Source organism: Marmota flaviventris, chromosome 5 (genome assembly GCF_047511675.1).
Source record: "Marmota flaviventris isolate mMarFla1 chromosome 5, mMarFla1.hap1, whole genome shotgun sequence".
Classification (NCBI taxonomy): domain Eukaryota; kingdom Metazoa; phylum Chordata; class Mammalia; order Rodentia; family Sciuridae; genus Marmota; species Marmota flaviventris.
Genome location: NC_092502.1, coordinates 37,218,694 through 37,234,250, shown reverse-complemented (window position 1 = coordinate 37,234,250; position 15,557 = coordinate 37,218,694). Strand labels below are relative to the sequence as shown.

General features: G+C 51.6%; 1 protein-coding gene across 2 annotated transcripts in view; it reads right to left on the bottom strand.

The window, feature by feature from the left end:
• The window catches only part of Adamts2 (ADAM metallopeptidase with thrombospondin type 1 motif 2), a 252,735-nt gene that overhangs the window by 159,887 nt on the left and 77,291 nt on the right, over window positions 1-15,557 (bottom strand). For both annotated transcript variants that reach the window (XM_027953340.2, XM_071612157.1), the window contains exon 3: window positions 13,582-13,741. In XM_027953340.2, coding sequence (XP_027809141.2) covers window positions 13,582-13,741 — 160 coding nt within the window. The remainder of the gene's footprint in view (window positions 1-13,581; window positions 13,742-15,557) is intronic.

The following is a 15,557-nucleotide window of genomic DNA, read 5'->3' as shown; positions in this document are numbered from 1 at the left end:
GCCCATGCTTTCAATTGTGCAGATATTTGAAACCTGACCAGTTTGCTCTGTATGAAGCCAAGACCACATCTGTCTAGCACCCCCTGGGTCTCAGAGCCTGGCCCAGTTCTAGGTCCTGTTGTGGACACTCCATAAATATCTGTCCAATGAGTTAAAGGAATGAGTAAGCGAATAGAGGATATGGTTTCATGAGATACTTTGTGTTCAAAGACCTTGGAGTGGGGAACAGCAGCCAGAGCAGGATGGGGGTGGTGAGGCTTGCCTTCCTGGGCCCCACTCCATGCTGTTCCAGTGCCTACCCAATGTCCTCAACTTCAGGGTCTGGACCACAGCTCCTGACCATAGGGAGAAGAAGCTGAGTCACGGATGGGAAAGTGATGAGCAGAATCAGGGACATTATTTCCAGAGCCCAGTATAAAATGAAAATGCAAGGTCGCCGGTGTAAAAAGTGCTTAAGAATTCCATCCTTGTGAAACTGGCCCTGGTTAGGGTGAGGAGATGGAGCCAGTAAAGGCCTGTGAATCCCTGATGTCCCAAGGCCCCAGCAACATGCCACCTCCACAAACCTAAGAACCTGCAGCCAGGAGCAGTGGGCTGTGAAAGTCCAGGCAGGCATACCGTTGGAGCCACAACACAGGTGGGCTTCCGCAGCAAGACCTCAAACAGCTACGAGAAACAATCGCTGATCCAGGAATGAGGAGCACGGGGCCAGGCTTTCTAGGCAACTACATTCATTCTTTCTTTTCACGGATATTTAGGCACCAGCTGTGTGCCAGGCACTCCACAAGATGCTAGGAATTTTGCTGCAACCAAAAGTCTCGCCACAGCCAATGTGCTAAGTGACCTGGAGTCTCACCCTTGCTGGACTTGGGTCTCTGCCTCAATGAAGCAGAGCTCCAGGCCTTGGTGCTCAGAAGCCTCCTAAGGATGTCCAGCCTTGAGACAGGGCTCAGACAGCCAATTGTCTCCAGCCCAGGCTCCGAGCATGACAGGAGGGTGCAACATAGGGAATCAATAGCCCTTGGTTCTTACGGGCCAGTGTCCCTCTCTGACCAATGTGGGAGTCAGACAGCCTGACTTCTATTGTTGCTCTACAACTTACTACCTGTGCAAATGTTGGAGGCTCAATTTTCTCATCTGTAAAGCAGGCACAGCAACAGAACCAACCAACTGTGTGGGCTTGTTACAAGATTTCAATAGGATGCGCTCTGCTAAATGCTGTGACCATAAATTCTCAACAAACTGCAACCTTCTCCTTCTTTCCCTGTGGATCTCACTGGGATGGCATTACTCATGGGCCTTGGTATTCTCACCTGCTTTCAGGTGTTCCATGAGGATGAAATGACACACCAAGGCAGTGCACCTATCCTCAAGCAAGCCCTTAATAAATATGCATGTGCCTGAACCACCAGCTCATCTCCAAGGAGGCGGGAGAAGGACCATTTATACAGCCAGCTAAGGAAACACTAACAAAACTGGAAAGGAAAGGGGAGCTCCCTCCCAGAGAAAAGGTCTGTATCAAAGTCAATATCTAAAACATATTTTAAAAGGCTTATCTCAATATATAAGACCCCAGGAGAGAAATGGGCTTTTCCAGAAGGAAAAGAGGATACACAAAGTCATCACACACAGGGAAGACCACTCATCCTTGCCAGCAATCAAGGAAGCACAAATTAAAGCAAAAAGCAGCATTGCTTATGGCTAGAGGAGCAAAGTATTTAACAGTAAAGCCCCTGTGCTGGTGAAGATTTGGGGAAACCAGAGCTGCTATGGGAACCAGGCTGGCTCTGCGTGAGTGGTGAATTTGTTCGCCACTTGGATTCCATAATTCATTCAGTCACTCAGCAAGTACGCCCTGATGGCCGCTCAGAGCCAGAGCTCCAGGGCTTTGGGGCTGCTCAGGCCACCTTCTGTGGGGTTAGCAACAGGTACCTTCACAGGAATAGAACCCAAGACCAGCTGCCAGGGTGTCTCCAGCCCCTACTTCCAAGAGAGTTTACACTCACCAGGAGTAGAGAGGACTGAGGCTGTCCCAGGCAGCCACTGTGTGGGAGTGGCTGGTGAGCGCTACCTGGGAACCAACTGGGTGAGCAACTGGGCTCTGCCTGCAAGGGCCCGAGAAGGAGGGCCCACCCTACACACATCCCACCCTACACTCTCACAGCTCCAGCTTCTCCCCACCTTGTGGGGGCCCTACCCAAAGTGGCAGGCTGGGGAAGGAAGACCTGGCCTAGTAAAGCAGCAAGGACACACATGAATCCACCAGACCTGCTCCTTACATTGTTCCTAATTATCCCAAATGCAGAGAAGGGACACTGTCATCAGGAGCAAGAGGAGTTTCCAGTGCACACGAGAGCCTGCCTTCCTGCGGGGCCACATCTGGAACCCAACTCCCTACCCCATGAGTCTAGAAGCGAAATGGGGCTTTGCCTATGACCTGGACCTTTTCTCCTGGAAAAAAAAAAAAAAAGATTCCTCTGAGCCAGGGGGCACAGAGCAGTGGGAGGGCTATGTCTGTGGAATCAGAGGGACAGGTCCCCATCCCAGGTGCTGCACTTAGCCTGGGTCACACGGAGTTAACACCAGCCTCAGGGCTTCAGCATCTGCTGTTCCCTCTGTCTGAAACACTTTGCAGAGCTGAGCCTCCCATCATTGAGGTCTCTGTTCAAATGTCATCACTCCTAACCTAGAGTACCTCCTTCCCTACCGGCCTTCTCTCATGCTATACCACCCCCCCACCTTTTTTTTTTTTTTAACTTTGACCACAGAATTTTCTACTGTCTGCAAGTTTCTGCTCATTGTGTTTCCCTTGCTGGACTGTGAGCTCTGAGAGAATGAGGACTTGCTCTGGTCATCCACTGCTGCATCCCCAGCACCTAAACCCATAGTGGGCAGACAGGTAAGAATGTGCTGAATGAATGAATGAATGAATGAATGAATGAAAAAGAAAATGTGTGGCACTGGGCAAGGGCCAGCCCTCTCTGAGTCTCAGTCTCCCCTCTAAAAACTATAGTAGTTATTACTGTTATTCCTCCTATGATTTTTCAAGCAGCATTATGATTAGGAAGTATTGAATCCTCCATGACACATGGTCACCTGGTCCTTTCCCAGCCCAGATCAGTCCCCACAAGCCCAGCCCCTAGGCCATCTCTTCCACCACATTCTGGTCCAGACTCCTGCAAACTGTCCCATCCTGTGAGCTCTCACCTGGGCCCTGTCCTCCTCCCAGGTGTGCACCATCAAGCTGTGGGGGATGCTCCAGCTGGACTGCTCCTCTCCCCTGAGGCTTTACCCCTGTATTAGTCTGCTTTTCATCACTGCAACAAGATACCTGAGATAGTAACTTAAAGGGGGAAAGACCATTTGGGCTCACAGGTTTCAGAAGCTTCAGTCCAAGGTTGCTTGGCCCTATTGCTACAGACAGATGGCATCACAGGACATCATGGCAAAAACACACGGCGGAAAGAAAGAGGAGGCTGGAAAGTGAAAGAGAAGAAGAGGAAGGGTCCAGGGTCCCAATAACCCCTTCAAGGTCACTTCCCCACGGACCTAACTTCCTCCCACTAGGCTCCACCTCTTAAAGGTTCTAGCATCTACCAATAGTGCCACAGGCTGACAACCAAGCTTTCAACACAGGCCTTTGGGGGACACTTATCTAAAAACCTAATACCCAGAACCACACCCAGGGTGAGGGCCAATTTGGGAGCTCTAAAAGAGGCATTCCAACTCGAGTATCTAGCCCAGCTTCCACGTATCATCTTTGTCTACCATCTTTGTAGGGCTGGACTGGGTGCTGGGAATGCAACAGTAGATAAGCCAGAGCAAGTCCTTGCTCTCCCCAGAGCTCACAGTCCAGTGAGAGAGACACGATGAGCCCAAGCTCCCAGAGTGGAAAATCCTATGGTCAAAATTAAATAGGATAAAATAGCATGAGAGAGGGCAGGTAGAGGGGAGGTAGTCTAGGTCTGAGTTGAACTGAGACCTCAAAGATGGGGAGGCTCAGCACTGGGGAGAGTGTTTCAGACAGAGGGAACAGCAGATGCTAAAGCCCCGAGGCTGGTGGTATCTCTGTGTGGCCCAGGCTAAGTGCAGCACCTGGGATGGGGACCTGTTCCTCTGAATCCACAGTCACACCCTTTCCTGGCTGCCCCAGCTCAGGCTCAAGAGAGGGTGGGAGACTGAAGGAGAGAAAAATAAAGCCTGAGAGTGGGAGGGGGAGAGAGCCAGACACCAACATTTCCACCTAATTGTGTGACCTTTTCCCGGCTCAGAGTTCCTTCAGGGCCAAGTGCACAGTGCTGCTTGGGATTAATTTCAAAGAGAAATGGGTCAAGGAAAATTGGAAATTTTTATAGAAAACACTTCAGGCTTGGAGTTGGTTAAAGTGTTTGCCATCCTGCCGAGAATTCTGAGAGGAAATAGGGCCTGTGGTCAGAGGTCTCTGGCTGGCATAAATTGGCAGAGTTTGGATCTTGAGACCAAACCCAGTGTCCTAGCCACGCCTGTCCTCATTGGTTTCAGGGAAGAACATTCAGTCTCTTTCAGATGTCCCTCGAGCTATCTCTGCGTGCCCACCACGGTAACTTCAGTGCAAAGGCTGGATCCCAGAACGTCTCCCCTTCACCCTCTGTATCCACCAGCAGCCTCTGAGCAGAGACCCACCGTGGGATCCTCCCCTTGTGTCCCCCATCATGCAGGAGTTCCGTGATGTCTCTTTGACAGTTATTCACAGGGACACCTGGGCCATGGAGGGAGCCTCACCCAGTCCCAAGGGATGTCCTGAATAGAGCCAGCTAGTCCCATCCCCAGCCAGAAGCACAAATGTCACAGACAGCTAGCATCTGCTGTGTTGGGGACATGCAGAAAGCAGATCTGCCAAGCTCACTTGCAAAAACCAGGTGCACTATTTTTGCTAATTAAACTTTGGCTCTACCTGTAAACAGATCTCAGCTTCACTTTTGATCATGTGCTCTCCAGAAGCCAGGTGTGGTCACTGTGCCATCAGAAAAGCTCTTTGGGGGACATTCACAACACAAATCCAAAGGAAAGGAAAGAAAAGCATTATGTCTGTGGAAAAGAGCAGAGCAGAGAAGGGGTGGCAAGGGCTGAGGGAAAATCAGGGACCCACACAAACACCCCTGGACTCCTAACAATGGGTCACAGCAAGCAAGGAGCAGGCACTGTGCTCTGGATGAGATGTGAGCTAGTTTGTATAATTCCAACAGCCCCTGGAACATTGTACCCACTTGGAGATGAGGAAACTGAGTCACCAAGGGGTTGGCTAGCCTCAAGCCACACACACTCCACTCGTCTACCATGCTGGGAGCAGCTGCTGAGATGCAAGCCATCTTTGTGGACCATCGCTTACACCTGAGTTGGGGTCACAGCCAGGACTAAAATTGCCATGCTCTGGATCACACTGGTCATCTGCCCAACAATCCAGGACCTTTCTGAACCACATTCACCTGGTTGCCTTTACCCCTGAATCAGATTCCATAGAAACATGAGAAGAAATAAGAAATCGGGAGAATGGGAACGGCAGGTCTGAGACATGGGAACCGCTAGATTTATATTGGACATGGAAGAGAGGATGTCCAACCAAGCATGTGGGGTTGTCAGCACTGGTGCGGAAGTAGAGGAGGATTGGAGAGGAGGCATGTCAGTCACAGACTGCATTGTTGGAAACACACCATGGATCCTTGTCTCCACTGTGAGATGAGGTGGGTCCTGGCCACATGCATGGTTTCTGCCTTGATAGACCAGGGTGCAGGGCTCATAAGCTGCAGACCCCAGCCCAGAAAAACAGTCAGGCCAGGGCTAACCCAGGCCCTTCCAGCTTGACTGGTGGCTCTAGAGTGCTCTCCCCCAAGTCTGACCCCAGACAACTCCAGGCCTCTGAGAATGTGCAGCCTCAGCTTTCCCAGTGCCAGCCCCCGCCCACCCTTCCTAGCGTGGGGCCACGTCACCACCCTGGCAACTCCAACAGCTGTCCCAAGGGCCCAGCCCATAGGACAGGAGCACCGTGGCTTCTGCCAAGGGTGTGTTCAGCTCTGATACACGCCTCCTAGAGCCGGGGCCAACCGCCTCAGGTTTCACAACCAGTGCTTCTCCTTGGGTTTCCTCGGGTCCCCGAGCTGCAGGCACAGCTCAGTGGTGGAAAGAGGAGGAGGAACTGAGAGGGTACCAGGGATCAAACCCAGAGGTGCAATGCAGTGAGCTAGCAATAGCCAGCTTGGCTGGGCCCTGGCTGAGTTGTACTAAGAGCCCCAGGGTTACCATGTGAGAGAGCTGGACCCCAGGGCTCAGCAAGCAGTTCAGGAAGTGCCAGGGTGGGAGACACAGAGGGAGGTCCTCCTGACATGGGGACATGAGCCAGGCCTGGGGCTCAGGATGTGAATCCATCCAGGGGGCACATCACCACCCTCCCCCAGGGCCCCAGGGTTCACCGCTTAGACAGTCAGCTGAATCATGACCCCCCAGGATGTCGACATCCCACTCTCCAGACCCCTGAGTGTTACCTTTTATGGCAAAACAGAGTGCCGATTTAGGATCTTGAAATAGGGAGACTATCCTGGATTACTTGTGGCCCCTAAAAGGAATCATGAATGTCCTTATAAAAGGGGGACAGAGGGAAACTTGGCTACAGAAGAGGAGGAGATCATGTGACCATAGAAGCAGAGGCTAGAACGATGCAGCTGTAAGCCAAGGGAGGCCGGCAGCTACAAGAAACTGACAGAGGCCAGGAAAGATTCTCCCCTAGAGCCTCTAGAGGGAACCAGCCCTGCGGATACCTGGATGTTACTCCTTAAAGACTCATCTTAGATATCTAACCTCCAAAATTGTGAGAGAATAAATTGTGTTGCTTTAAGCCACTAAGTTTGTGGTCATTTGTTAGAGCAGCCACAGGAAGCTAAGACGGACATCAACAACTGCAGATCAGAAAGGCTCCCTGACCTAGCTGTCGATGAGTCTGCAATCCCCCACCCCAACATATCTCCTGCTCCGTCCTCTCCAGTCCTCCCTCCCACCAGGCTTCATCTCTGCCTGGGCCCGCTCCCTAATCCTTCCACCCACTACATATCACAGAGGCTTGCCTGCCAGTAAATGGAATCTGGCCAACTTCCCTGTCCTATGTGAGGCCTGTTGGGACAGGGCTCCGGTGTCTCCCCCATGCCATTGCTCCAGCCATCCCCCTGCTCCCACTCTGCACATTACAACCAGAGCAGGCTTGCTAAAATAGAATCCTTAGTCAAGTTTCTTCCCCAAACCCTCTGGTATCTCTCCCATTCCATACAGGAGATTGAGCAGGTCCGGGTCACTGAAGGCTGCAGCCCCAACAAAGTCCCCAGCTATCAGCTTTGCCCTCCATCTCTCACTCGGCAGCCTGGAAAACTCCTGTCCGGCTCAAGGGAATGAAGTATGATGCTGGAGGGGTTGGCTTGCAGGCACAGTTGGGAAGGGCTGGCTGTGGGCCACCAGGTGGAGACTGCAGGCAGGCGGGCCAGCCAGCCGCTCTCGGCCACGTGGAGGAGCCACCCAGCACAGGCACCCCCCTCTCTCAGCAGGCTTGCCTTGGCAGCAGCAGGGCAGAGTGACTCCCGCGGTGTTCTACCTCCTCTGCCCGTCAGGGAGGACACCGCAGCCTGACAGCAGCGGGCAGAGGCTTGGCACAGGCTGCTTCTGAGAGAAGGCAGCAGCCAAGGTCACTGGCACAGGGTTGTCTGACTTCTCTTCCCTCAGTCCAGGAGGGGTGTGCATGGCGGGGCTTGAGGACACAGCAGCCTAGTGACAGATCCCCAGGACAGGAACCACCTGCCCCTACTCTGTTCCAAGGCATACCTAAGGGGACCACAGAGGGCAGCCCATGGAAGAGGGCGGAGGATACTTCTGCCTGTACATCTCAGAAAGCAGAGGCCAGCCAGGCGGCTTGTAATCCCGGCAGCTTGGGAGGCTGAGACAGGAGAATCGCGAGTTCAAAGCCAGCCTCAGCAAAAACGAGGTGCTGAACAGCTCAGTGAGATCCCGTCTCTAAATAAAATACAAAATAGAGCTGGGGATGTGACTCAGTAGTTGAGAACCCCTTAGTTCAATGCCTCATACCACAAAAAAAAAAAAAGAAAGAAAGCAGAGGCCAATGCCAGGGGTGGGGGGAGGAAAGGGGGGGTGCTTGTTTTATTTGGTCCATATGATGCTTTTCAGAAATTTGAAACCACACTTTAAAATCAGGGTGGTTTACATACAAATTATGATGTCTGAATTCTCTTGACAGTATGATAATCAGCTGGCTCAGAGTTAAACTTCCACCAGGTCATGGTCAAGGAAGGGCTGTCCCTTTGGATGGGGTCTCTGGTCTGCCCCATACCCATGGCAAGGCCAAGGCCAGGGGCTGAGTGCTTCTGCTTTTATTTTTACAGACATGTTTTCTTTGTCATTGTGTTTACATCAAAAGTAGGGAAATGAAAGCCAAGCCAAAGGTGGGTGCAATTCTTTTTTTCCCTCTGCCGTTCTTCTCGTTGGCATTGCCTGCCAGGCCCCGAGGGCTTCTGAGTTTGCCATTCTTATGTTGGGACATCTGAACTTTCTGCAAGTGGCGCTGTGCATCTGAAAGGAAGATTGCATGCACAGAGTATGCTCTAGGGATTTTCACAGAATCCCAATTTCAGCCCCTTGAAGGCTGAGACAGCCAGGCCCTCGATGCCAACATCAAGGCCAGTTTCTTGGGATCAGCCCAGCCACAGCCTGGACTAGCCTTTCCAGGTGTGGGGCACCATCTGCCTGAGACTGGAACTAGATGTTGCTCCACATGGGCCCTTCATGGGTGTTTCAGAAATGTGTGCTCTGTCCAGTATGTAGCCAGCCTTGTATGAGGATCAATTCACCTCTTGAAACCGGCTGAATGGTGACCCCAAAGATAACAAGTCCTGATTCCCATAACCTGTGACTGGTACTTTGTATGTCAAAAAAGGACTTTGCAAATGTGATCTGATTAAGGATCTTGATGTGGAGAGACTGTCCCGGATGACCCAGATGAAACCAAAATGCAATTACATGCAACCTTGCAAGGGGAGGCAAAGGGAGATGGGACACAGACAGACAGAAGAGGAGGTGATGTGACCACAGAGGCAGACATTGGAGAGACACAGCCATAAACCAGGGGAGGCTGGCAACCACCAGAAGCTGGGAGAGGCAAGGAACAAATCTCTCCTAGAGAGACTCCGGTGGGAGCACAGCCCTGCCAATACGGTGATTTTGTCCCAGTGAAACTGATTTCAATTTCTGATCCCCAAAATTATAAGATAATGAATTTCTATTCTTTTAAACCCCCAGCTGGTATATCACTGTAGTCTGAGGCTTAGAGGGAATGACGAAGTCAGGGTCACCTAGTTCTAAATCCAGGCTTCTGGCCCCGGGCAAGGCTCCTCGTCCTGTATTGTGTTTCTGGCTCCCTCTTCAACAACCCCAGAGATGAGAGACGGAAGCCAGGACAGGGCTCAGGCACAGAGCTGTAACCTGTTCACATACATGTGTGTATGAGCACACACACATGCACACGCACATGTGCACGTAAAACATGGTTTCCCCCATCCCCACAATATAGTATCCAAGGCAGGCCTTAGGGAGGGCAGAGGACAGAGATTCAGGTCATCCATACACCTGAGAAAGGCCCACAGCCCCAAGGAGGCCTGGGTGATGTCTTGGCCACCTTTCCCCAAAAGGCCACCCTGGTGTCCTGGCCCCACAGCTCTGCCTCCTGTCCCAGCAGAGCTAAACAGAGATGCTTCTACAGACACCAGTAGAGACAGTGAGGAGAAAAAAGGGTCCTCCTCCTCTTCAACCCTCCACCCTTCCTGACAGCCTCCTCCAGGGCTGGAGGGCAACACTGCTGTGAGCTAAACCACCTACCAAGCACACCCAACCCCAGTGTGAGTCTGAGAAAACATGTTAAAACCCTCATTTTCCTTCCATTTCCCCAGGCAAATTGCAGCCCAGCAACTGATCTAACATGACAGACTATTAGTGAAATGATTCTCTGAGGCTCTGTAAGCCCTGAGGTCACCCTAGGCAGCCTGTTGGCTTCTCACAGAAAACAGGACAACCGTCTCAGCACCCCTGAGGAGCAGTCATGTGGGCCCCAGGAATGCCCAGGCATCACCAACCTCGAAAGCCTGGGGTGGGTGTGTCCCCTTCCCCATGGGATGCAACACACCCCTTACCCATCAGTGAAGAGTGGGATGTTCTCAATGCATCTCCAGAAGTGGCCTTGGGGAGTCAGGAGTCAGCAAGCACCTCCTGCCTGCTTCAGCCAGAAGCTCATGGATGTATTAGGGTTCCAATCAGAATTTACTGGAAGAAAGAGTCCCAGCTATGGTTTGGATATGATCTATCTCTCAAGGGTTCACACATTAGAAACCTGATCCCCAGAGCAGTGATCCTAAGAGGTGGTAGAACCTTTAAGCAGTGAGGCCTAATAGGAGCTCTGTAGATCACTGTAGGAGCTCCCCTTAGAAGGGATTAATGTAGCTCTTGTAGGACCTCTGAGTTCTTGAAAGATGCAGTTTTTGGAAGAGTGAGCCTGGTCACTGAATCGCCTTTTGGCTTCCTTTCTGGAGATGTGATCTCTTAACTTTCATATGTGTTCCTGCCATTGTGAAGCCATCAGCCCTTAGGCCCTCACCAGCCACCCAACCAGTGGGATCTCCTGAAAAAGTTTGGACTTTCAGCCTCCAAACTGTAAGCTAAATAGACCTCTTTTCTTTATAAAGTTAGAATGCCTTGGGTATTTCATTATAGTAACAAAAAGCAGACTACTACAGTCCCCTAGTGTTTTGCATTACTATAAAAAAAATACCTGAGGCAGGATACTTTATAAGTAAAGAGTTCATTTACTTCATGATTCTGCTGATTAGAGGATCTAAAGAGCATGGAACCAGCATCTTAGTATGGACCCACTTGGCTGCATCCAACCTGGTGAAGAGGCAGAAAGGGAAAAGCTGTGTATAAGAGATCAAGCACATAGGATGGTCTTGTTTTTTAACCATCTGCCTTTATAAGTCCCAACCAACTCCATGAAACCAATGTTATCCATTCTTGAGGGTGGAGCCCCCATGACCTAACCCCCTCCCACTAAGCCCCACCTCTTAAAGGTCCCACTACTTCAGCACCACTACACTGGGGACCAGGCTTCCAGCACATGAACCTTTGAGAGACGAACTACACCCAAACCATAATGCCACTCTTGTAAACACACACACCCTTTGCACTGAAGTCCTGGGATTCTGTGCCCAGCAGGGTGTGTTTGCTGCTATGCCCAACCACAGGACACAACTTTTATATATCCCCAGCTGCCACTCCGGGTCATGACAAGGCCCAGGCCAATGGAAAGTTGAACCATCTGAGGTCACCCCAGGCCCTCGGCCCAGACCCAGCATAAACTGTGTCTGGATCCCGTCCAGTCAATGAGTCGACCTCAGCCCTAGGCCATAAGGGAACAATCAGGCACATCCAAGGGGAAACAGATTCTCTGTGGACCTGAGTCACTCATGCAGTGTCATGCTGACACTGGACAGGGATGTCAAAGAAAGGGGTCTAAGCCCCAGACCATAGGTCTGTAGTCTGAACTTACAGCCCAAGGCCCACACGCACACCCACAACCTAAGCTCCTGACTGGGGACTCTGAGCTGACACAGAGGCCTAGAGCTCAGCCTTGGACAGGTTCACCTCCTTCCCAGGGGCCAAATACCAACCCCTACCCCCACCCACCTTCCAGCCCAGCCTCACCCCCTGACCTGTGCTGCTGGCTTTATCCAGCACCTTCTAAGGCCAGTGGTTTCTGGGCTTATTCAGAGTTTGAAATTCCTTTCCTGTGTTCTCAGTTCCAAGTTCTCATTAAAGATATGTGGATTGGGGTTGTGAGGTGGAGGGAGGATTCAACAGAAGATGCCAAAACACCAGAAGTCCAGAAAATAAAGTCAGGCCAGCTAGGCCATGGGGGAAGGGCTTCCATGTTTAGAAAGATAAGCACCATATGGAATTTGGGATCAGAGTCATGGTGAAGGGCACTTGGCCAGCTCCACTGTGCAGACTCCACTTTACCCTGCCTGGCATAGGTGCAAGGGGCAGAACCATCCAGAATCTTCCAGTGGAGGCCAGTGCAGAAGTAAGCTTTCTGGGAAACAAGCATTTATAAACCCAGCAGACACAAGAAAAAGCAGAGACCAGAGGCCCAAACTTGCCCATAGTCAGAAAGAAGCAAGTTCAGAGGGGGCCTTAACCTCAGGTCTAGAGCTCTCCCCTTGTCCCACTTTGACTCTGGCCCTACAAGGTTGCTCTCCCTGCAGAAAAGCAAAAAGGTGGGAATGAGGCAGGAGGGGCTAGGCTGAGGCTGGGCAAGGCTGAGCAGGCAGCACCCAGTGGTCCAGCTGGTGGCAGCCAAGGTGGACAGCAATTCATTATCAGAGAAGAAGGGGCCACAGAAGTATTGATTAGCTCCTGAGAACACTGGGCTTCCTGATGGAACAATTCCTTTGCAAAGGTATCTGACACGGTTTCTTGAAATTAGAATGGTGCCCTGCCAAGCTGCACCCAATTGATCTGTCAAGCTGGGAAGTCAGGGAGACCTAAAATAAATGAGCCACAGCTGCTCTGGAGGGATGAAGTACTTCAGTAAATCACAGCACTGGGGGCTGCACCAGCCAGGAGCCTCCAGAGCGATCCCAGGTTACCTACTGTGCAACCACGTGCAGTGGCTTTCCTCAGCCAGGGGTCCAGGGCCAGAGGCCGAAGGCTGAGCTCAAAGCCACTCATCACCCAGGCACAAATGAGGTGGCCTGGAAACTGTGAGCCCTGAAGAACTACTATGGACCCTGACCCTGGCCTCTTCACAATCTAGAAGGAGAAATCCAGAGAATGCTAAGGAGATTTGGAATGACATAGTAGGACTAGCTCCATGAGGCTATGGCTAGGCGACCAATCACCCTGGCCACCCAGCACTGAGTCCTTTCTGAGTCCATTCCTGGACCCAAAGCATGCTTTAGTTGAAAAAGACAAAATCCCTGGAATGTGTGCTGAGACTGCTGGGAACATCTCTAGGGTCTTTACCACGCACATTCCTCTGGGGAATCCCGAAACAGCACTCAGAGTCTTTCCCTATGAGCAGCCAGGGAAGAATTGGCATATGACAGGGACTGTCACAAAGATTGCGGCTGCACACAGGAAGGAGAAGAGGGCTGCCTAGGGAACACTAATGCCTTTTTTATGGGCACAGCACTCAGGCCAGGGATGCAGGCCTGGTCTGGGCCCCCCTGTTCCCCAGTAATTGCCAACCCTGCAGAAGAATGTGGGTCCTTGGACAGCCTTTGCTTTCCTCTAGGACAGTCCAGACCTGTAAGCAGTGGGTACTTAGGCTGTTAATCACCTACATTCACCCAGAGCAGAGGACTGGCCCCAACACCCCACTATGCCATGCAGTCAGCCACACACTTGGCCCATTCTCGAGCCAGTAAGGCTGGGGCTCAGCCTTAGTCTTCGATCCTGTCTGCAGAAGAGGACATACAATGCTCTCCACACAGCCCGCCCACTTACCTGTGTCCAGGGCCTGTGGACCCTCCAGAAGAGGGGTTTTGGGGGTGGGCGGTCGGCGATATACCACGTGCACTCGGCCATGTTCAGCCTCCTGCGCCACCAACCCTTTCTCCAGAGGCTCGATGAAGAACTCCTCCTCCTCCGTCCGGATTAAACCAGCCTGAGGGGGCAAAGTTGAGAGGTTCAAATTCCCAACTACAATAGACTAGGGAGGGGGGACAGACAGGAGGGCCCCAGCAGGCAGTACCACCCAGCTGAGGACCCTGCCTGACACCCCAGCTAGTCCTCAGCTAGAACCCTGAGTTGGCTGGAGGGCACAAAGGTGGTCCCTTACCTGCTCAGAGACTCCATCTGCAGAGGACATAGTCACCAGATAAGGCTGAGTCCTTTCTGAGGGAGGGGCTCTGCCTGGGTCATCCTCTCACCCCAAAACTCAACTCTCCTTCCAGAAAAACTACTGTAACTATAAAACCCAAAATGTTAAGAACAGCCTGAAGGAATTCAAGTGCAGCTCTACATCTATTATGTGGCCCTACAAGGACATCAAGATGCATCAAATAAAGCCAAGGGCCATCCTCACCCTCCAGGAGCCCAGAGTTGAAGACAAAGGTCAAGACTGTCAGCTGTGGGCTGAGTCCACCCAGAGACAAGTTCAGTTTGGGCCAAACAATATTTTTAAACTTTGAATCCAACACTCAAAATGATGGGAGATTTCTGTTTTAAAAATATAATTTCAACTATCCTTGGAAAAATGCAAATCCACTGACCAAAGTGGGCTACACACTGCCCAGCAGTAGAAATCTTGGACAGACATGCTCCCTGTTGCTAGTCATAGTCCCTAATGTCCCCCATTGACTTGCCACAGGACCGGATAATATAGGCCAGTGCATTGCTGCCTCCCCACCGAGACCAGCCATGGCCTTTCCTTGCTGCAAACCCCTTGCTATTTCATTTCTGTCTGGATTCAGGTGGCCCTGTTCTGTGGCATTCAAGACTCTCAGCCTTCTCATGCTCTCCCAGCCCTCACACTGGCCACTGGGTTGTGCATGTCCATAGGTACCCAAACCTGCCAGGTCCTCAGTGTGGGTGTTCCTGCTCCCAGCTCCCACTCTGAGCATCTGGTAAACCCCTACTCTCTCTTCAACACCTGGCTCACATCCTCCCAATTGCTCCCCTCTCCAATGCAGCCACAAGGTGCTGCCCTCCTCAGGGCCATTCTGCCATCACTACTCAGTCCACCTGTCCTGCGAATGCTCTAGGCTCCCACACTTTGGGGTTTTTTGGTCCACTATCCTAAAACCAAAGATCTCACATTGGGAGCTTACACGGTATCCAACTTGCAGATGTACTTTCTTTAGATCACACAATCCTGACCAGCAGGGCTTTTTCTTTAAAGCTTGAATTGGTTGTTCAGATGCAAAAACTAGGAGACTCTACATCATTGACCAAATTTCCAGATCTCTTAGAAAAACCTGTGTTTCTTTGTCCATCCAATACTGGCTTAGATGGACCTAGGTTTCCTGTCCAGCTAGGGCTGTACAAACCAGTGTGCAATCCCTGGCATTACCCATCCAGATGTTCAGAAACCTTCAAACTAACCCAAAAGACCTCTGCCACATCATCATCCTGGTTGGGAGAGGGGACAAAATGGATGTACAGGCTACCCTCCTTCTCCCTGACCTGCAGGGTACTCTTTGGGCTCTGTCCTGATGCCAGCTAGGATCCTTCAAGGACAAAGAAGCAGCTGGCATTCCCACAGGGCCTTCTGAGCATCTGCCATTACAGTGGGATGCAGCCATCCACCTGGCACACTCAGCCAGTGCCTTGGGGGAGCCGAGGTGCCAGTGGGGAATGTGGATGACAAATCAGGAAGAGGTAGTCCCAGTCATAAGTAGGGACTGGTGGAGGTACAGAGGAAGACAGAACAGAGCATCAGGCCCCAACTCTGGAAAGAAGGAAGTCACCAAGGGCAGTAA